The sequence below is a fragment of the Primulina tabacum genome, chromosome 3, assembly GCF_025594145.1.
Source record: "Primulina tabacum isolate GXHZ01 chromosome 3, ASM2559414v2, whole genome shotgun sequence".
In the NCBI taxonomy this organism is placed as follows: Eukaryota; Viridiplantae; Streptophyta; class Magnoliopsida; order Lamiales; family Gesneriaceae; genus Primulina; species Primulina tabacum.
In genome coordinates, this window is record NC_134552.1 from 17,342,185 (window position 1) to 17,366,313 (window position 24,129).

The 24,129-nt window shown below is 33.6% G+C and overlaps 1 protein-coding gene across 1 annotated transcript; it reads right to left on the bottom strand.

The window, feature by feature from the left end:
- Window positions 1-5,664: 5,664 nt before the first annotated feature.
- LOC142538532 (sister chromatid cohesion protein PDS5 homolog D-like) lies at window positions 5,665-17,236 on the bottom strand. Its single transcript, XM_075643848.1, has 15 exons — window positions 15,914-17,236; window positions 15,002-15,157; window positions 14,223-14,426; window positions 13,958-14,077; window positions 13,669-13,827; window positions 13,413-13,580; window positions 8,608-9,627; window positions 8,360-8,455; window positions 8,174-8,254; window positions 7,413-7,523; window positions 7,229-7,324; window positions 6,484-6,588; window positions 6,301-6,386; window positions 6,119-6,170; window positions 5,665-5,835 (listed from the first exon to the last, which is right to left on the bottom strand). Exons 1-15 carry the CDS (start codon window positions 16,121-16,123, stop codon window positions 5,665-5,667), a joined length of 2,835 nt encoding a protein of 944 aa, XP_075499963.1. The 5' UTR covers window positions 16,124-17,236.
- Window positions 17,237-24,129: the final 6,893 nt, after the last annotated feature.

A 24,129-nucleotide genomic window follows, 5' to 3' on the forward strand; every position in this document is an offset into this window, starting at 1 on the left:
CACGTTCATGATGCTTATAGAGTGAGTTTATATCAGAAGTGCAAGTGAGTCGAGCATTTCGTGACCTCAAGCACTGTATTTCTTACTTGAACTATGGGTCGTCGAGTTAAATACTTGGTGCATTCATATCGATGATGGAGTTATATATATATATATATTGATTGTAACGAAACCCCAACTCCAAAAAAATATCTAATATATGATTATTATGTGGGCCAACTTCGATAGAAACATCGAACTCAGAAAGAAAAAACAAATAAAGAAGAACTTGATTGAGGTCAGGTTTCGAGGTATTTTTCTAAACAAAGCAAAGCTATTTTCTTTCTAAGTTCAATTAATCCACAAGATTGTGGTTTGATAATTTCATTTAATAATGAATTTGATTGGGTTGGAGGGGTTCCCTTCGAGGAATCCTCTATTCCAATATAGAGGATGGTTGGAGACGTCCTTACAAAAACCTCCCGAAAAGATCAACTACACCTAGAACTCCTAAAAAAATATGAAAGAAGTACATACTTTGAGATGGTACACTCTTTCTACATAATGTTGCATGATTTATACTCTTGTTCTCGATTAATATATTTTTGTTATCTGAGAATCCAAATTCAAAATGACAAATAACATGTGGGTTTCGACGATGTGTTGTGGACACTGAGAGATCAAATCATTAATCATTATCAGATCGTTGGAATGGTGGGCAGTGGGAAGACAGCTTTTATAATGATCAGGTTATTGAAGCTAATTTTGATGTTCGTTCCTGGTAACGATTATTAGCCCAAGGATTGAACAAAAAGACTTGATGTCGTGACACCGGCATGGTTCCATCAAGTCAAGTTTTGAACAAAATTTCATCTGTGTTATGAAATACTTAAAAAATTTCCAAGTGTTGAATCTCCTGAAACTTGTTTGGTTATGATGATATTTTCTCTAATACAGCTTCATCTTTTAGATATCTGATTTGTAAGCTTCTCTGAATTTCTTATGATCTTCACATTGTCTTTGCTAGATAGGCTTAGTTGACATTCTAACATATGTCCTAAAGATCTGCATCCTTGAAAGTTGATGTCTATATTCTGGATTCAGTGAGCTTCCCTTCTTCTTTTTGAAGAAAATCTATTATGAAGAGGTGATCTTTCAGTGTAGTGTGTTGCTCTGTACTGCTGACCTTTACTACTTCAGATTTTTGTTTTCTCTTATGAAGTGGAATTATTTGTCTTTGAATAATTCTAACTTCACGAGCTTTGGTTGAGTCCTTTCATTTGATATTATGATCTTACATAAAATGATCACTCTTATGCTTTCATCTGGTGCATGACTTATATATCTGATATGATAGTCTTGAATTGTTCTTGTATTGTCTTGATCCAATGGTTCATTTAGCTTATGAAGTTGTTTTGAGTTTTGCTCTTGGCTCGACTGCAACATATATGTTAGCTCAAAGTAATTTGATTATTATTATTATCCAATTGATCTTAAAAAGACCTTGCATCTTACGAGTTGTTTTTTTAAGATTATAAGATACAGAAAATTATAAGCAATTTTGTTAAGATTGGAACTTGGATCTAACTCAACCCCAAAAGTTAGCTCAAGGGGGGAGGATTATCCAAGGCCATATATACAACTCTCAGGTATTTTATTCAACCGATGTGGGACAACTAACAAATTTAAAATAAATTTATATGGAAAATTTGATTTTTTGGTTATTTACTCAAGAATGAAAAATTCAGGGAAAAAATGTATTTTAATTCCCTAACTTTCTATATTTGATTGATTTCAAACTAGTTCTTCTCGTTTTGAAAAGACATATATACATGCATGTGACCAAATTATGGAACAATTCTCCACCATTGGAGGGTATTTTAGTACTTTTTCATCGTTATTCAAAAATATTTACACATAAAAAATATGCATATAAATTTTGTTCACGTATGATATATATTTAAACAAAGAGTAAGTCTCTTGTGAGACGGTCTCACGAATCTTTATCTGTGAGACGGGTCAACCTTACCGATATTCACAATAAAAAGTAATACTATTAGCATAAAAATTAATATTTTTTCATTGATGACCCAAATAAAATATATATCTCACAAAATACGACCCGTGAGACCGTCTCACACAAATTTTTGCCTTAAAACAAAAAATATATATATACTCTATAGATTTCTTATCCAAAATTTAGTGAATTAAAACGTTTATCTAAAAACATCATTTTACTCGTAATATAAAGTTAACTGATCAAAAAATTTATGAGATAAATTTATTAGCTGATTGAGAATATAAGTATAAATTCATTATTAACATAAAATTATTTCCTATAAGTTTTATTTGATCTAATTAAACTGTAACATAATTATATCAAATTTTATTTTAAGACTTTATTTTGTAAATAAATTTATTGATTATCTGGAACTGTCAATCTTTACAATACTTTTGTTATAATTAATTATTTTAGAATATTTTTAGTCAAAATAAGATATTTATAGTAGAAAAAAAATAGATTTTTTTCAAGCATATTAACTCAGATTAATTATGATGGATCGGTTCGGACACCTTTGAAAGTGCTTCAAACACAATATTCTCAATGAGATGCAATAACTTGTGTTCTAAGAATGTAAACACCGATGAATTAGATCGAATTTGGTTTTAAACCAAACGAAAAATACTCGAAATAATCATTCGTTAAGAAAGCTAATCAGTTTAAAGTTTTTAACTTGTGTAAACTGAATAACTAAAATAATGGGATCAGTTCTTGCATATATCAGTTCAGTTATGGTGAGAACTGAACTGATAATAGCTCGAACTGAAATCAGTTTTAAAACAATATTTAAACCGTTAAGTACACAAGATATGTTTGCAAATTGTACAAGACCTGATATATCTTTTGGTGTAAATTTATTGGCAAGATTTAGCTCATATCCAACAAATAGACACTCGAACGAAATTAAACATATACTCCGTTATCTACGAGGAACGACAGATTTGGGATTTTTGTATTCAAAAGACATCAATCAAAGCATAATTGATTATGCTGATGCTGGGTATTTATCTGATCCACACAATGCATGTTCCCAAACCGGATATGTATTTACTCGTGGAGGCACTGCAATTTCTTGGCGTTCACAGAAACAAATACTCGTAACAACTTCATCAAATCATGCCGAGATTATTGCACTACATGAAGCAAGCCGTGAATGTGTGTTGCTAAAATCAATGACCGAACATATCCAAATCTCATGTGAATTATAATTCGACAAGAATCTTGTGATACTATATGAAGATAATGTTGCATGTATTGTTCAAATGAAAGAGGGATACATAAAAAGCGGCAGAACTAAACATATTCCCCCTAATTTCTTCGCATTCACCCAAGAGTTTGAGAAGAATAAAGATATCGATATTCGTTACATTCAATCAAGTAAAAACTCATCAGATCTCTTCAAAAAGTCACTTCCTACGATAATATTCAGAAAGGATATATATAACATTGGGATGCGCAATCTATGAAATTTGTGAAGAATCATTCGTTTTAACATGAGGGAGAATTTACGTGACTGCACTCTTTTTTCCTTACTATGGTTTCTATCCCAAAGAGTTTTTCCTAGTAAAGTTTTTAACGAGACGGTATAAAAACACGTAATGAAGACAATCATTATATTACGATCATCATCACAAAAGTGAGTGTTGACAATAAAGAGTTGTGTTAAAAATAAAGAGTTGAAATTATTGAATGTTGAAAATAAGAGTTGTAAATATTGAAAATTAGTGTGTTATGATGTATGTAATGATGTATTTATTTTTGGATTATTTACAAAAAAAATTCTTTAAATAGATCTCTCAATTTGTCAAGAAGAACACAGTTGAGTGAATTTTTTTTTTATAAAGACATGTAGTTTAATATATTTTGTGAGTTTGAGAGTTTTACTTTTTACCGTAAATTTTTACTTTTAACATCATTGACATTTTTCTAATGAGAATTTCTTGTATAAGTTTGTTTTATCTTCTCTGTGTTTCATATTTTTTAAAAGAAATAATAATTATGACATCTTTTGAGGAAACTAGTGAATAAAAAAATAATAATTATAACATCTTTTGAGGAAACTAGTGAATAACCCTAAGATTCTTAAAATTGATGTCCATTCATTTATGTGACACAGATTTCATTTGGAAATTATACAAATTTTTTTTGAACAGCAAAAATTAAACACTTTCGAAACGACAAAATTTTAATTTGAATACTTTAAACATTATAGCAGCTTGAAAGCATATAAAACAGTGAAACAATAATACTTACAAAAAGAATAGATTCAGTCAATGAGTACATATATAGATACAACAGTTTCCAAAGAATTCCATCCCATGAAAGATGAGAAGAATCAACCCAGAATTTGTTTCCATAGCCCCTAACACAACAATAATAAAATTTATTTATGTTGCACATTTTATGTCCCTAATACAACAATTAAACGATTGATTAAAAAATTACAGTCAAAATTATCTATAAATTTTATATTGCACATTTTGTGCACAATCCATGGAGTATCGACCTATGCAAGAATATTACTTCGAAACACTTGAGCTAAAAGAACTGTATTACGTTCTATCCCAGTCAACTCAAATCCACATTAGAGTTTCTTCAGAAAAGAACTCTCACCTTCAGTTTCGTCTCCGAAGAACGAGAAGATTTTCTTTTTCGACTACAGGATCTGAGATATTAAAAGCAAAAGAAAAAAATATTTCCACACAAGTTAGCAGCGTTTGAAGTCGGATGCACAAGAAAACAGGACAGGAAATAAGAAATTGATGTATGAATCCTTTTAGTTTCTTCTCTAGTCATCCGGTTGGCTTTAAAGAATTTTCGCAGCAATTAAACTGAAAGCCAGCCTTACAATGTAAAACATGGGGGTGGTTAAGCATCTTAAGACAGCAAATTAAGCAATGAAATATCCAAATAAATTTAGGTCTTTGTCTTCACATCACATATAAGTGCATGCGATGGTACTATCGACGCCATTTCATTTACTTAAAAGAGAGAGAAATGATTCAAAGAGATTTCAAAAGGCGTTCCAACTAGGTAATATGTTTCAATCACTTTTGATACAAACTCAAAACACAATTATAAGAGAAACTATAATTTATTAACTAAAAGAGAAAAATTACATAAGTTAATGACCAATCTTCACAAAGAGTGTGGCCCCTTGGAGCAGAAAATATTCTCACAGAATGATCTTCCCTCTCCCAAGCAACTGCCAGCAATGTTACTCCCAAAACAAAACTACTCCCCTAATAACTATCCCCCTCTTTTATTATACTATTTCTATAACTACCCTAATACCCTATTTGGACCCAACCAACTGCTCTTTAACCCAAACCCGTAACACTTTTGCAGCTCTATAAAAGTCGTCAATAAAATTAAACCATTGGAGTTTCAGGATAAAGTTTGATAGACAAATAAATAAGCACAACCAAGAGACAACTTACTAGTTACTACCTCTAGAACATAAGAACAAAAAGGAAAGTGAACACCAAATAGAAAGAAAATTTGTGATTAAATCAAGTAAAAACATTATAGATTGATTAGCCTAAGAAATAGCAATCAAGTTGAAAATATACATACACGACTCTTGAGGCGCTAGGAGGTGGTGGAACAGTCCTCTGTTCCTGTTAGATTGATAGAAAAAGAACACCCTTGTTACATAACAGAATAATATAAAAGAGCGCAAACAGAAAAGTAACAGCAACACCCACATGACTGGACAAATTATAATCATCTATCACTTCCCAACGCTCCTTCGTAAGGTCCAGTATTTCTGTTTCACCGTCATCATAATCAACCTGAATGAAGTGATAAAATGATGGCAATCAAAATTAGAAAAAAAGATTTAGTGCTTTAGACAATCTAAAGTTGATATGTCCTGGTAGTCTTATTGACAAATTAAGATAATACCACAATAAGTTTAGAGTTAACGCCTAAAAACAGTATCATTCTGGATTTGCAAGTGCAGACTGTGAGGTAACTTATGTAAGTGCATAGAGAATTTGAACATGTCAAAGTAAGTTATTATGATAAAACAGATACAACTAGGAATACATATACAGCTACATATGAAATTTTTACCTTGTGTGCCTTCTTCAAATGGTCAAAAGATGTAACTTTTCCTTCGTAATACCTATAAAATGAGACAAAGTCATCGGGCAAAAAGATTATTCTCACTGCTTGAAGTGCTAATGTACATGGCAAATCAAGAAATTGTGTATTTATATCCACGCTGTCAAGCTACAATGACTTGAAGCACTTACGTCTCATCCAGAGGCCACCAAACTTTTATTTTGCAGCCAACCAGATTCTCATCATTGCTTTTTTTGGAACCATTTACCTCGGAAGTCTAGAGACAACACATCATATTAATTTAGAAAAAATAAGATTTAAAAAACTGCATAGTCACAATAAACTCTAGCTACTTCGTTCATGTCAGTTACTACCTTGGCAATGATATCTCCCATTTGAATCTCAGACACAATCTGCCCTTTACACGTTTCTCCAAGAGCTTTCTTGGACAAAGAATGTTTCCTTTTCTTTGAATGATTCTGGAATCAGTCGAACACCATAGTAGCAACGTTGAATATAAAAAAACATTGGAAGATAGAAATCATCAACTATGAAAAGAGGAAAAGGGAAAAATATCATAAAAAATGATAAGCATGAAAACTTAGAAAAAAGCAAATAAATGACAATCTTGTAGCGAAGTATCATTAAATGCTTGTGAGCCTTAACAAATAATTGCATTAAGTTTGTGAACATTACAACATTTTTGGTTATCCATACACCATATTTTCTTACTCGACAATATTAAATTTGCAGAGACCATCTTCTAAGACAGATTAGATACAAACAAATTATCAGTGCCACCTAATGATGACTCCGAGTGCTTCAAATATTTTGCAGATATGTAAATATGATAAAATGCTGCAGGGGAAAACACTTTTTAGACTCATTGAATCCTTACCACAAGGAAGCAATCCCATTGATATACATCAGGAAACAAAAGCAGCAGCAGGGGGAAGTAACAAATATTTCAAGGAGGCAAATAAATAGAAAACAATTCCAATATTTTTCCCTGATCATCAAGAGTTTTGAAGAACGCTCAGCAGATAAACCCACGTTTATAAATTTAACAGCTAGTGTGACCACAAATCAAGTACAGCAAGGCCATCAATAAAGCAATACCTTTTCTTTGATTGGGAGATTGCTCCTATGTTGTTTTAGGTTGGAGATATCATCAGAATGAAAATCTTCTTTAGAGGATGTGGTTTTAGCCAAAGTCTGCGCAGCTCCACAGATGTATAAGGAAATAAGTAAAGAGACTAATTCGACATGATAACATTGCAAAATCTATTCAACTCAGTTATACCTTGACAGTGATATTTCCAGTTAGATTCTCAGAAACAACTGTCTTTCCCTTACTTGTCTCATTTGGAGCTTTCTTGGCCAAAGAATGTTGCCTTTTTTTCTTGGAAGAAATCTGAATTCGATCATTTCACCACCTCATCATTGAGTTGAATATCGAGAAAGGAAAAGATTGAAATTATAAATGCCATGATAAAATGTAGACATACATCACATTTACTACAAAAACAGAAAAAATTGATATCCTAAATTGGATTGCATAAAAACTCCATGAAAAAATATACATTCGTGCCGCTCTTGGGTATAAATTCAAAAGAAAAATTAGATTGGCAAACAGAAAAGAAAATGGAGATTGGAGTTGGATTGTACAACATTTTTAGTTATTTTGAGTAAACACTAATCATTAGGAAAAATATTTGCGATGTTTTTTTGGCATTTCCCATGGATTTTTTGAAGCACTATATATATGCTGATGTATAGGAAACCCGAATTTAGATTCCGTAACGCATCACCAAGTGGATCTAGCTAGCTACTACACTTTATAGAGTAGCATGAGGATATAAGGATATTTTATCGGATAAACTGAGAGAAAATTAATCGGATGCTATCCCTTATCATCAACAATTTAGGTTCACATTCAATCATAAACTATCCATGCATTTATCAAACAATTGCTTGGAAATTGGAAAGATAGGGAGATCAAATATTGGGTAAATATCGAGATAATTAACCAAGACGGACCTTTTCCTTGGGTAAGATAACTACCTTCTGGTACTGTGGATTAGAGATTTCCACAGAATGAGATTCCCCCTGAGGTGATTTGTTTCTTGATTGAGAAACCAATGTCTGCACACCATTAAAGACGTGTATGACGTAAAATTCCAACAACAGAGAAAATACTTTTACACATGAATTGCAACTAGATATAGCCAACTAAGATATAACCTTTACCAGGCTATCTCCTGATAGATCCTCAGCTGTAACATTCTTGCTCAGTTCCTTTTCTGCATTATCTACCTTGCTCGAAGTTCCTAGTCCTTTTTCCAACTTTTTTGAGATCCCGTCAATGCTGTTGGCTGGTAATCTTTTATCTCTGACCTTGCTTAGCTTTCCTTTGAATTTTTTAACTCAACTGAATCGTTTGAAGTCGCTGCCTCGAGAACTATGGTTGTGCTCCTCACTTTCTTTCTAGGAGCTACCTTGGCAGTGAATCTCTTGCTTTTCATTGGATTTTTCAGTATCCCATTAGTCATACAAGCATGTAAAATTTTCCCAGACCTTTTCTCAGTCTCATTTATGCGTTCCTCGTCAGTAATATCTTTTGAAGTCATTGTTTTGCTCAAATTATTTACTGCTGTCGACAAACAAAATTGACCATTGTCCTCATCAAGTGTTCCATCTTTCTTCTCTTGGCTAAACATCTTCTGAGGTTTCAATTCAGCATTCACTGGTTCCCTCACAGGACTTGAGGATAACTGTGATGACTTGGAAATTGTGTTTTTATTCCTGCTATTCTTCCAGTGATGAGAGTCCTCAGTTGATGCACATTCACATAACATCCATAAAGGATCGTATCCCTCTTCTGCTCTTATTACAGAGCTTGGTTTTCGAATCCGTTTTTTCAGTATTGGAGAATCGTCTCCTTTCAATTCTTGTTGCATGTGATGTGTGTCTCCTACTTCAACGGGTGGGCCATTTATGATCGTGTCTGTAGAATTATTCTTCTCCAAAAAATCATCATTGTGTTTTACATCATGATGTTTCACAAGAGAAACTTGTTCAAATGGCATCCAGGAGGAGCTAACACCTTGGGATGAATTCCCTTCTCCAAGGCAATTACTATCAATTAAAATGTCAGAATTTATCCTATCAACATCTGGTCCGGATGTGGATTTATTTCTGTCTAAAACACGTTCTTGCTGATTGATTTGATCACCTACGTGTGTCACCACTGCACGACATTCGTTGGTATTCTCATTAACCTGCAGATTATCATTGCCATTGTTCTCTACCAGCTTAGACAATCCACCATCTTCAGTTAGATTAACTTCTCCATGAAAATAAGCTTCTATTCCCTTGTCTTTAGCCTCTTGGAGGACATTCTCTCGCCTATTGATTTGATCACTACAATTCTTCTCCACTAAATTAGACAATACAAGATCTCCTGCCACACTAACTTCTCCACGACCACAAGCATCTGTTCCGATCTCCTTAGCATTCTAGAAAAAGCGAGAAAACACAAACTAATATTTGGTCATTGCAGACCATAGTAGCAAGGTCACCTTTGAAAAATATTATACATAAGCATGGACTTAATTCTGCTTAACATCGTTCCACCAAACATATAAAATGGCAATTACTGCTTTGTAAATAGTTATAGAAAGAAACCACGCTAGAGTATCTAAATTGGTATAATGGAACCATTTCTCGTTTTCATATTGCATGTCATGTGAACATAGTCATAACTATAAATACCAAAAATATATTGCGGAAGACAGTTCTAACCAAATACTAGTAAGGAAGACAGATATTCCAGGTATAAAAACACAAATATCCATCAGCATTAGGAAAGTAAACTGATCGTAAGAATCCAAGACACTTAAAAAAACAGCAATGTACTGCCAATACCATAAAAACATGGAGCTACTTGTCAGCCAGTATAGAATCACTATATATACACAGTAACTTCCCTGTAGACCTTGTAATTGTCATTCGATAGTCACACAATAACTTCCCCAGGATATTTTTTATTAAATTATCTGATTACAAGTCTACATCGGATTTACACACATAAGTTTTTAGATGCTATTCTGGTCAGACCTAGAAGCCCAACAAAATTGACAGCTTCACAGAAAGAAAATCTTTCTTCGATATCGCACATGAAACAAATATTGATGAGATAATGATCTGATTATTCATCATAATTGAATACAATACATAAACCCGTAATCATAAAAAAGATTCCTAAGATAAAATAAACAAAATATACTATAAAACTAACAAACCAATATGAAAGGATTATATCAGATATACTATTTATTAATGAAAGATATTTTGGGATTCATTAACTCCTCAAGCTACTGAACAAATACTTACCATTTCTAGCTCGCTAGTACTAGAATAGACTTCCATAATAAACTAGAAGCATACCCCATGTTGTCATCTCATTTGTCACTAATATGTACCAACCTGACAACGATTCTAAATCTGCTGGTTCCACTTTCAATGAAAGGTGGAACCACAAGAGGGATCATAATGGAACTACTTGGATGCGGTTCTGGCTCCAGTTCCTAACGATTTCGCTTCTAGTTTGGTTACGGTTTGAACCGATATGAACTATCATTTATTCTTTTAAATTTTAGTGGTCGGGAAAAAATAACAGTACAATTTGTGAGGTAAACCAACTAAAGTTAATTATTTAATAATTAGTTACAAAATATTATGATTATTTAATATTAATCAAAAAATAAATAATAGGGGTTAGATTCAATAATAACGAGTTTCGATTTTCGAATGACGGTTTCGATTTGCTTAACGATCGCAAGAGAACTGTGATAGGGTCTACTAGTATGGGTTCATACTGATGTATGGCGAGCTCTTCTAGATATAAAACAAGATAATGAAAAGAGATTGAAATGGAAATGTATGGATCCAAATAGGTTCCTTCCCTCAGTTCTCTTCTTGAAAAGGAACATTGAGGTTAGAATTACCGGTTTTCAAGATAATTGGAGCTGCAAGGCACATAAAATTGCTTTTATGATTGGAAATAACATTTGTACACTCTTTGGGAAGATGACGCCCCTAGAAGATGACTGCTCTTTGATAAAGTTTGCCACTATCCGAGTTTGAATTATACAAAATATACCGGATCCAAATATTTAAGGAAGATAATCGAGTAGTCTTATGAGGAAAATAATTTTCTAGTTGAGTAGAGAAGAGTTCAGATTGAAGAGCCATAAGGGAAGTCTAATGATAAGATTTGCGGCAGTTAACATAGCCTCGACCGCAAAAACATTTGGAGATTATTAGTAAATGTGATAGTATAGTTTACCTCAACAATGTGACAATTTTTCTCCCTAAATCCTATCTTGTTTAAGCGTGTAAGCACACGAGCCTCAGCAAGAGATATCTTAATTTGTAAGATTATTAATAAAATATTCATTGCCATTGTAACTAGAAGACTTTGAGCAGATGTTTGAAAAATATTCAAGAAGTGTTTGAATATGAAATAGGTTTCATATTTTCTTTCCATGGGACAAATCCAACACAATAAGTACGAATATTGATGGATGTAATAAACAACTTTATTTCAAAGATATTTGGAGATCATGCAAGACCCCAAACATTACCGTGAACAAGTTGAAAACTGATACTTTTGTAAATGTTTGGCAAAAATACGTGTTTACATTCGAAACAAAGAATGTCCTTATTGATAAATAAGTCTAGGTACAGATATTTTAAATAATTGAAACTAGGATTTATCAAAGCGTTGATGCCAAAGAATAACATCTGATTTGAGAATGAGAAGAAAGAATTTTTAGAAGTTATTGAGGATTTGAAGCGGACCTAGAGATAGTAGAGACCATTTCTTTCCTTGGAACCGCCAGTCATCATCTTCAAAGACAAACGTGATAAAGGTTTGTCGCACCGATCACACCGCATCTCTTTTTCCTTTGACTTGTGGTTTCAGTTTTGGGTGGTTTCAAAATCTGAAACAAGTCGAGTATTCTCAATATTTGTGGAACGTAGCACAATCCTTTTAAAGTTTTCTCCCATCTTGAGTCACTCAAAAGCTTCATGAATGGAGAGAAGAGGCCTTGTTCCAACGATTCACCTCTGAAGTATTCTAAATCTTCATTTAGTCCTTGAAGAAATGAAAAACTCTCGTTTTCAAGCATTTGGTTAAAGTATATTGTGAGCAAACTATTCCAATCTATATTGTGCAAGACAAATCTAGTTCTTGCCATAATACAACCAGCTCATTAACTTGCTCCATCACTCATTTATTGCCTTGCTGTTTATTACGAATAGAGGAACGAAATTCAATTCATTGAGATGAACTTTGCAATTTATAATGCATCTCTTGAGGCATTTTGTAGAATAGATAGGTCCAATCAAATTTTGGATCTATCGATTTTATCAGCCACTTCATGGCTATTGATTATCTACTTTCAACGTCCACTAACCAGGATTTGCTAAATCTGGCTCGATGGTATAACCAATCAAACCATTATCCAAAATTTGATCCTTTTATTTTTGTTGGGGAATTCACAGACAGTGGCTGATTTCAATGGATGATATGAGACAGAGTATTGAGAGATGAATTTTGATTGGGTAAAATCCACGGAAACAGAGGAGGAGGATGGCTTGAACGTACCGGCTATCGGTAAACGAATATCGAAGAAATAATTTTCCATCTGATTTTCTAATAATAATAGAACACAATATATAATGCCATTTGCCCTTAATTCGAATATTCGATCCATTTATATTTGCTGGATTATACATAGACAGTGGCTGATTAAGATGGATGATAAGAGACATGTTGAGAGAAGAATTTTGATTTGGTAAAATCTAAGGAGTCCTACTAGAGGATGGCTTGAACGTACCGGCTACCGCTAAACAAATATTGAAGAAATAATTTTCTATCCGACCTGCAATTATAATAGAATAATATATATGGCTGCTAATGATGACCGAGTATCCAAACATGAAGGAAACAAGACTAGTGTGAAACAGTGAAACTAAAAACCCCCATGAAAAGGAAACTCTTGGATATACTAAATAACAGGGGAAAAAAAAAAGATAAATCTCCAATCTTGGGATTCATTTTTCATGCCAACAGAACAAACACAGAATCACAATTCTGATTTGCTAATACTCTACGTTTAAAATTCAAAGCAAACTGAATTTAAACATTCGAAAATGTTGTTTTCAGTCTAATTAAAATGCATAATTAATCTATCATTGATGAATAATCTGCATAATTACTAGAGAAACACACCATGTCATCACTTTGAATTGTGCCATGCAATGACGATATAACAACATCATCATACTCCTGAACTGCTACTCCCATGTGTCTAACAGCTTCTGGGAGATAATTTTTCAGGTCATTGGCACATTTCTCGTATACCTTTCTCGCAAGCTGGAAGGCGCATGGTGAAACATTCTGAAAGCAAAAAATTGAGAGGATAAAAAAGATGGTATGAAATACTAAAGTCAATGAAAATAAATCTAAAACCATAAAGCAGGTGTACTTCATTTCCCTTCTTCAGAGTAGAAAGAAGGATCTTAGCAGCCTCCAGCGCAAACTCTTCAGAATCCCCAGCATTTTGAATCATTAGAACCATAATGTGTTCCATGCTAGAGGGAATTTCTTGTGGATGGCTCGATCTAATGTTAGCGAGGAAGAAATGCTAGTAAGTGAGAGATAATTCATGTTTGGAATAGAAAAACTGAGGAAATAAAGTGTGAGAGCATTACTGAATTCCATCCAAAAATAGGTGGAACATTTCAACTACTGTATCATGCAACTCAAAGTCAAACATTAGAACACATGTATGACAAGAGGAAACAGTCCTGAATGGTTGAAACAGCTTTTGAATAAGCACGACCAGCAAGGGAAGGCAATTTTTGGTAAGCGATATTAACAAGCTTAAAATAATCCTGCAGAAAAACCAGAGAAAATTTGATCAACTACTGTACATGACCTTTGGAGAAGATGAGATGATAAATGTTTTTTTGAGTAATTTAAAACAACAGAAGCTGATAGATGAAAAATGAAAGAACATCATAACAAGCTCAGAATTACCTTCATTTGGTCTTCGTTATAGGGTTCTTTAGGTGCTGTTATTCTTATGATCTCGCTGATGCAGGACACCACTGTAATTCTGACATCGACTTCCTCATGTCTCATAAGGGCATTGGAAATTAATGCCTCTTCGGCAGGTTTAAGTGCCATTTCTATCAATGGCTTGCGTTCTTGCATTAAATGTTGAAGAAGATGCTCTAGTTTCTGAGAGGCCGATAAGAAATCAGAGTTCAATACTGAGTTGATTCTAATGTTTTCAGCATACCCAAAAGAAATGAAAATTCCAACGATGTTAAATCTCGATCATTTCCCAGTTCTCATCAGATTCTAAAACACGTTGAAGATCCGGTTATTAAAATCAGTTGTACCTCGGTCTGGAACGGTGAAATTAACACCCTTATCTTGCTTTCTTCAGAAAATTGTTGCAATTTTACAAATTATTGCAATTAATCTCCTCAAGGATACATCTTTGACGAGGTGATCATTGAGAATTAGAGAGATTTGACAATGAAGCATTCATCATTCTTCAAATGATGTTAAAAATATTTGATTATAAAACATCATCAAACTCGAAAAACTTCACATCAACAACAAGATTATCACAAGGATAACCAAACATATACATTCTGAATAGGGAAAAAGAAAATCACCAATCACCAATTCTCAAAAAGCTTGAATCTCGGTATCAAAGACCCATTAAGCCAAACTTTTTTGCAGTAACCATAGACATGCATAAAGGGATACGTCAATTAAATGAGAAAGGGATAATGAGGACTTACATCAAGTTTCCTTAGAAGCTCCTCAATAGAATCACCAGGCTTAAGAAGCCCATTTCCATATTCAAGAAGTACTCTCTTCAACTCCTCCTCCATTTCTGCATTCCAAGCAACATCAGCGCTCACGTCTCTTACTTCAGAACTTGGAGCGGCCATTTTCTGTTAACTCCTCAAATTTTAAGAAAATAACACTCTTGTTATTCGAACTTCAAACGTACACAAGAGGGTCGTTTTATGTTGGAACGACGTGAGAAAATGACTCGGCTTTCGTGCAGAACGGAAAACATGCAGCAGCCTGGAAACGTGGCTTTATATGCTTGAAAAAATTTATCTCGTGAATAGGATTTTGGTGGCATGACTCCGGCGTAGAAAATTGTTTGCAATGTTTTGGAAGAACGCTCTTAAATAAGAGAATGGCTTTCGGCAAGTAAAATCCAAAAAGATGATTTTGCATTCAAGACTCATACAGAAACAATTTATGTACAGATACTGGCAATTACAAGGAATTACTGTAATCCTATGCGATTGCTGTAATCTTATTAAATTGGGTTATGTGACACTGTATTTTTGTGCTTTGCGTCAGTTTGTCTGCCTGCTTTACATTTTTTCCTCTTGAAAATTTTCTGTCTTAATAATTGCACTCATATTACTTTCCAAACTACTGATTTTTTTTCCAAATTCTCGCAATATTAGGAATGAAATCTCAATATGATTTTGTTTTCATTATTTTCTAGTTGACCCTTTATTTGTTCATCTTTTTTAGTCCGATTACAGTGTCATTTAAAATGCAGTGACTAAATTTTCATCTAAAAACCAACATAAGTGAATATGATACGATTCCTAGAACTAGTCTTTCAAGAACTTTTTTTCCCTTTTCTTTTGAGATTTTTTTTGTGTGTGTGTGATAGTACTTACCTGGATATAGATTAAGCGGATACACTGTAGGCCATCCCATTTGTACAACAATAAATCAATCAACCAAAACCTCGTCTCTAACACGAAAACATGTCGCATATTAACATCTAAGAGAAAAAGGCCATGCCCCTTGGGTCTGTTGAATACCCTTACTAAACAATTGTTCAGTTTCCTACTGGCAATATGGTATACACAACTGAAAATGTACATTATCACCACCACCACCAATCTGTCTGGGATCAATTCCTCCAGAATCTCTTTGTTACTTTGGCATTATAATGTCCCAAAAACCTCAACATACGCTAATTAGGATTGCACTTTCAAGCCTCTTTAAGAAAAATAGTGATGAATGTTCCTCGGCCGCTACATGATCTTGTTCAGAACCTGCCGTAAAATTTAACATGGCCTCGTCCTCTTAGCTTTAGTCATCTTCTAATAAACCATTCATGTTCTCATTTGACATCCTTCCATTTCCAGTGACTGCACAAATATTCGGCACTAAACCAGGTCAAGAGAATTGATATGATCAAACACAAGAAGAACTCTCTTCTCCAGCTCCGAGAACTTCACGGTAAGCTCCAAGACACTAGAAGTCTGAATCATGTAACAGCATTCGGGTGCGTTTGATGTTTCAATTAGAAATTCATGCATCAAGAAAACACATATTTGGTCTGCCAAATTGGGCTCTCTGTGTAACAGCAACATATGGGAGTTATCTAAGCCAAGCTGAATTTCTCAGTAAAAACAACGTAATACATTTTAAAGCTATACTCCCCCTCCGATGCAGATTCAAACCCAGATCAAGCTCGCCACATCCCACCCCTAACTCAAGTCAGATTAAAAAAAAATCAAAACTTTAAAGGCTAAATGTTCTTAAAATGTGAGTTTTGCTAGTTTACATTAAACCCAAGTAATTCCATAAATTATCCAAATTCCCCCTCAAAAAAAAAAAAAACAACCTGTCTTGAGAAATTCAACGGTTAGAGTACTCCAAGAAGGCAATGATATGACCGCATAGCTTCAAAATCACCCCGAACTAGCTCTAACTCCTCAATTTTCGTTTAATCAGTAAGAATCACATGGCGATAAGAGAATTTAATCAAGGCATCGAATCATATCCCCCTCCACACATTCACGGTGCCCGTAAATAAATCCAAAATCTTTCAGATAATGGCTCAGTAATTTCATCAAACACCTAAATCGATTATAACATAACATCGCAGTTATGTTCATGCAATTTTTTCGGGCGGGGCGCAACCCAAAGATGGAATCATGGAAAATTGATCGGCAATTGCATGTCTACCCAAATTCCCATTTAGTTTCAGAAAAACTTAGAAAATTTCCAATTTAGTTTCAATTTTAAAATTATTTTGTTTATTTGTCAAAGTCTAATAAACCACAGACCCTCTGACAAAAACTCGTATTAGATCATCTCAAGAATAATTTTTTATTAACCGTGAGACGGATCTATTACCCAATTTAATCTATGAAAAAATATTATTTTTTGTAAAAAATATTATTTTTCACTCTATGTATGAATCAGATCGACACCATCTCACATGAGACTTACTCACCTACTTTATATAATTTGTTTGAAGAATTTTGTGGTGTATGTAATTATTAAAAAAAAATATAGTTGACATCCACAAATTGTTTTATTATTGATATAAAATCAAGTTATGGGTAATTTGGGGTGATGATAATAAAATCTTGATAAATTGGAATGTGTGGTACCAAAAACAATAAAATGTTTTTTTCCTTTTTTTAAAGATATATGTAATGTCTATTACTCATTTTTCTTTAAAATATATTAGAATTTTTTATTTATTTTTAAAATACTTTCGGTCGAATATACTTACATACGTATATAAATATTTTGTACCATTTAAAATAACTCACCAACTATTTTACTCAAATTTCAACATGCAATGCAAAAAATAAAATTATACATCGTCAAATCAAACTCTTAAATCCTCTCAAAATCACTCGAAAGAATAAAAATCTTTAAAATACTCTTAAATCATAGAAGTACGGAAAAGCTAGCAATGGTCTTCGGGTTATGTGCAGCATCAGTTTAACCATCAAGTCCTCCTACATCATCATAAACATCCACACATGCATCATTCACACATAATGAGCCTATTGACCCAGCAAACATTAACCGTAATAGAAAGTAGTACGTATGCATTCACATGCAACAATGAAAATACTTTTAATAAAATAGTTTTTCATGAACATGCATAAACTTTAATCCTTTTTTTCTTTCATCATATCATTTTCCTTTCATCATATATGTATATGTTTCCCCAGATCATTAATTATGATTTTTGTTTCAGTTGTTGTCGATTGATTAATCTTACGTATAACCATGGTACCAGACGTCAGGAACATCAGCGACACTCTCACCTGTCAATTGAACATTGGTCTTACATATCATTATATTCATTCGTATTCATATTTGTATTGGTCACAATCAAGTCACCTCCTTTAATCCTTTTATTACATCCATCATTTATAAGAATTCATTCATACAACATTTTTCTTTTAAACCAAGCATGCAATACGTCTTTTAACATTTAACGTTTTTCATCATGAAATCCCATAATCTTTCAAAATAATCATTTTAACATTCATTACATCATTAAGAGCACTGCCAAGTCGTGCATTTTCATGTTTCACGCACGACAAACAATTTAAGATGCGAAGAACGTTGGCGGAGAGGCACGGGAACTTGCTACGTTTTTCCCCTTCAAATTCACGTGAAAGTGCTCCCAAACATGGTGTGTGTGTGTGCTGTGGTTGCTAGGGAAAAGAAACCTAGGACTCTTGGTGAAGGAGGCTTGAGTTTTGATTGAGTTTAGGGCTTGGAAGACTCTCAAGTTGATATAAATAATTGAGTTGCGGTTAGACCCAACAACCTAGGTATAATAAGCCCGTTAGACCTATTAGATAGTAGGAAAATTATTTTGTTTAGGAAAGTTTTTGAAAATATTAGTCGACCTTCCAAAAAATTCTTATTTTCGTCAGAAATAGATTATCAGTTTAAAATACGACTGGACACGTAAAACACATCCAAAGATATCATTTTCGAGAATAACATATTAAATAAACATATATTAAATAATTAAAGATAATCATTTAATAAAAATATTTTCCTTTTTACGGTCTCTCCAGTCTCTATTCCTCGATCGCGTCTCGAATAACCCTTAAAAACATAGTTTTATGCATTCTAATAGAAAAACATTTTTTAAACATGTCTATCACATTTAATTATTACAATTAAATTATATATTTTTCTTATATTTACATGGAATTGGATTACGTAATTATCTCATTTTAGATCTTCCAATATAAAACTATTTTCTTAAGTTCATATAAAAATATGCTCGTCATCAAGTCCAATTGATGAAATACCATTCATGATTGCATATGACCAATTTTTTTTAGAAGACCGTACGAAAGACATTTAAAACTATTTTCTTTAGTAATTTTTTGATGTGTCAAAATTATAATTTTAACAATGTGAATCCGCTTATTTTGGATTTTCGTTTTATAATTTGTCAAAATTATATTTTTATCAACAACTTAAATTTTTTTCCATCTGAATCCACTACGTTCACTTAAATATTGTTTTATTTAACACTGATGATATCCTACATGACTTATGTGATGAGAATAAATCATATATTATATACATTAAAATCTATTAGTCGTGTAAAAATGAAGGAAAATAAGAAGCATTTTCCTCTCATTTTAAAATATTGAATTTCATTTTGGTTTATTTATCTCTTTTATTCATTGCTTAACATATGTTAACATATGTTTTGTTATCATCAACATTGGTGTCAAAAAAACAATATTCAACACGATTACTTACTTTTAACCAAAACACCCAAAAAAAAAAAAATCAATTTTTGAAGAGTTGGATGACTAAATTACAAAACAGATCATTTTATAAAATTAAAACATGTAAATTTTCACATCACATGATTTTATTATTATATGAAAATTAGTTTTGCGAGAAATCTATTTATTTTATACACGTGCTACACTCTTACCTTCATTAAAATTTGATGTTGTATTATTTACGGTTAGAACATAATAATTTAAATGACATCTCGTGTATAGCACTATCGTTATATACTAGTGTCTATAGCACGTGTTATATATAAAAACATTAACGATAAATCAGAGACATAATTGTATCTAACAATTATTTTTATTTGTGTGAGAAATCGAAAATTCGTGTGTTGGGTGCAATAATTGTCCCTGCTTAGTAGAGCGATCGAACTGTGGTCCTTGAGCTGCCATACGGTTTAAAAAATTTGAGCTGCACAATTACCAATAGCTACTGCTTTTGGTAAAACGGTAAGCACTCGTCCTACAATTGGTATCAGAGCCAAGTTCACGGGTTCGATTCCCATTGATTGCAAGGAGTGCAATTATTGGGAGGGAGATCGTTGGCTGCAATAATTGTCCATGCTTAGTAGAGCGATCGAACCGTGTTGCTTGAGCTGCCGTGCGGTTTAAAAGATTTGAGTTGCACCATTACCAATAGCTATAGCTTTTGGTAAAGCGGTAAGCACTCGGTCCTACACCGTGTGATAATTTAATTTTGATGAAAAATTGAATAAGAAATGAGTGAAATTTTAATTAAATGTGTAATATATTTTTTCTTTAAATAAATACAAAATGATTATTTGTGGATTTTTTAAAAAAACTCCACCAACATATCAAAATGCAATTACTTCGAGAGGTTTTACTCTAATTAATAATATAGATATAAATATGTATTGAACGTATATTAAATATAATAATAATAATTATTATAAGCATATTAAATATTAGATTTGGTCTATGGTAAATCTATATATTAAAAAAAATAGATTTTGCACATTCATCGTTTATGAACGTGAATATGTGTGGTCTTTTTATGACTCCACGTTTCTAATAACTTTTTTTTTTATTAGACATCATTTTATCGATTGAAAATTGAATAAAAAAAACATGATGATGTTATCCGGGTGAATCGGGTGAGCTGGATCGAGGACAATCCACCGGATTTGATAAGAGTTTTGTTTAGGAAAATGAGCAAGGAGTATGGCTTCAAACGAAACCTGCAAAACAAGGAAAGGAACTCGTGAATGTTGACTGGAGGAGTGTCCGACGTAGCCACTCCGATGCTTAAGTCAGCAGGTGAAGGATGAAGATAATGTCAATATATATGAAGATATATGTGTGAATGCCAAGAGTTTAGAAACAAGAAAATGTCTCAATCCCCTTGTAATGAAATACATACTGCTATTTATAGGAAAGAAAGTGGTATGTACCTTGTTTTCAAAGTGCCTACTTGCCACTTGTAAGCTTAGATGTTGACTTTCTATCACGTCCGTCCTACTTTTCCATCATGTCACACCAGTAGGATTCTGTCAGTACACTTATCGAAGTAAGATTTTACCTACTTTCGGCACTCGAGTGCGGCACTGTTATCGAGGTACCCGGACAGAAATCACCCAGGAGTTTATAAGAGAGCTAGGGATTCTAGTAGCCCAGGGAGAAAATATACCGGGCGTCCACATGCCTGGCTTCAAAATAATCCATGCTGCAGATTTGACCTTGATTTGGACTATCCATTTAATTTCCAGGGTTATCCATGACCCGAACTCTTATGGGAAAATCACCACCCATCCCTTAAATAGTTGAGTTAGAGTCTCACTCGCTGTCCCGATCTGTAACACCCTCTCAACTCAATTAATAAAAATCACAGCGGAACTCTAAATAAAACTTTTGCTTGAAGGGAGGAAGGATTAAAATTTCATGACATAAAAACATTTACAAACAAATGTATATACATGATCAATGAAATGATACAACCAAAATACAAAATATCATTTGTATGATCATGTCCAAAATGCTAGCAAAATACTCTTCTTCCTTCCCTCTCTTATGCATATGACCCCGGCTCCAATCAACAGTCCTGGTACGTCACTCTTATCTACATCACATGAATAACTGAAATGAGTATAAAACTCAGCAAGTGAAACTCTTACATAGCAATGGATACATAGCATATTCTGAAAATCATGACTTTGAAAACATTAAATACCATCAACTCTAGAAACATGAATAACATAGCAAAACATGAACAATAAGATGGTATTTCTCTTTTCTCTGTTGGATTGATATCTATATAGTATCTCTGGCTCTGTACCTATATCCCATCGATATAAATCGATAACTCTGAGGGATATAAGCCTATGGTCGTTGATCAACTAATTGCATGCAATCTCTGACTATGTATCTATCAATCCATAAAACATTTGAACTCTCTCTTGGGCATTTTAACAAACACTTTGCATACTCTATCTCTTGTATTCCCTTTTACACAATTGAGACATTCAATTGCCTCTAATATACAATAAGGTATATCTATACATAATATGAATCAAATGGAAGGGAATAACATGTTAAAACATTGTAACACAATACATATATTATCATGTGAGCACAAGGAATGAAATTCCACTTACTACCAACAAGAACACCTTCAATCTAAACCCTTGGTTGAATTCCTACAACAATAAACCATATATAATACCATCAATATCTCAATAATCAAAAACCCATATCAATTAATCCATAAACCAACACCATCAACAAACCCATATCATCTCCAACACCAAAAACTAAGAATAAACTAGACCAAAAGCTTACCTTAGCTTCCTTGAACCCAAAACTATCTTGATCTCACTTCAATAATCCAACAAAATGCTTGAATCAAAGGAAGGAAATGAAAGGAAAAGGAACCCTAGCTTCCTTGCTCTGAAGAAACCGAGAGAATGGGAAAGAAATGAGAGAAAAGTGAAGTCTCCACCTATTTTATACCTTAAAACACCAAAAACACGACTTTACTGTTCACAGACCGCGGGTGCGCTAGCCCATGCACCGCGGGTGCGCTATACCTTCGGCAACTCATCCAAAAATTTGAAACAGTAGACCGCGGGTGCGGTCATCTTTTAGAGCGCGGGTGCGCTCTCCACTCTGCGCACAGCTTCTCCAAAGATCGCCTCCGAAACGTCTCTTCCCTTCATAATTTGGAAAAATGGTAAACTACAAAGTTGTAGCTCTATGTCTTTTCTTGAATCTCTCAACATTTCAGATCATTTGGAGGTCTGAGTAAAAAGTTATGCTAATTCTCCCAACATGTGTCACTGGAGGAATGTCGAAACACATGACACACTTCGGGGCACTTTTGGCTTATCCTTCCACAATGATTTGAACAAAACTCAAAATAAGAAAGTTACACCTCTATGTCTTATCTAACCACTCCAATTGGCCTCATACCAATTGGCTCAACATACGAATTATCATGAATTTAATCGTAATGACGCTACAATCAAACTACACAACATCTATCATCAACAATACTATAAATCATAAATCGTCATCCTTAACATCAAAACTATACTTAAACTTACCCAAATAGCCAATAATCATACGAAATCTTAAACCATACCGTTCACCAGGCTTGGCTATTACACGATCAGTCATGCTTGGACTTCAATAGCAAGATAATTAATTCTAGATTACAAAAGAATCGGGAGCTTCACATCTCCCAGAAATGGGATGAGGTGCCGGGGCCTCATGTCTCCAGAACTTTGAATAAGATGTCGGGGATTCGTGTCTCCCGAACTTTGAATAAGATGCTGGGGCCTCAGTGTCTCCAGGACTTTGAATAAAATGTCAGGGCCTCATGTCTCCCGGACTTTGAATATTTTGTCGTTTAGTATTCTCGGGTAGTTGGGATGATGTCATGATGATGTATGCCCTAGAATTCAAACGGTCCGAAACGCTTCGTATTTCGGGAATATGATAAGTTTGACACGCTTCGATTTCTGCGCCTGGTCTTTTCATCTTTCCGCACAATTTCCAAGGTGGCTATTATCCGTTCAATTTGATTTAGATCTACGATTGAGATAATTCCCCCTTCGCCTATATATAATAACACACCATCTTCATTTGTCACTTTCTGAAATTCAAATTCTCTCAAGATCTTTTCGACGTGTGGCGCTCCTTCACTCTAGTGAACTTTCGTTTAAGAATTCTTCAAAAATCCTTCGTTCCACCATCATCGTAAGTTTTCTCTACTTCATTTCTTTTAAAAATAGCGAACTCTACCTCCTCAACCTCCGGAGCGAATGAGTGAGGCTCGCCTA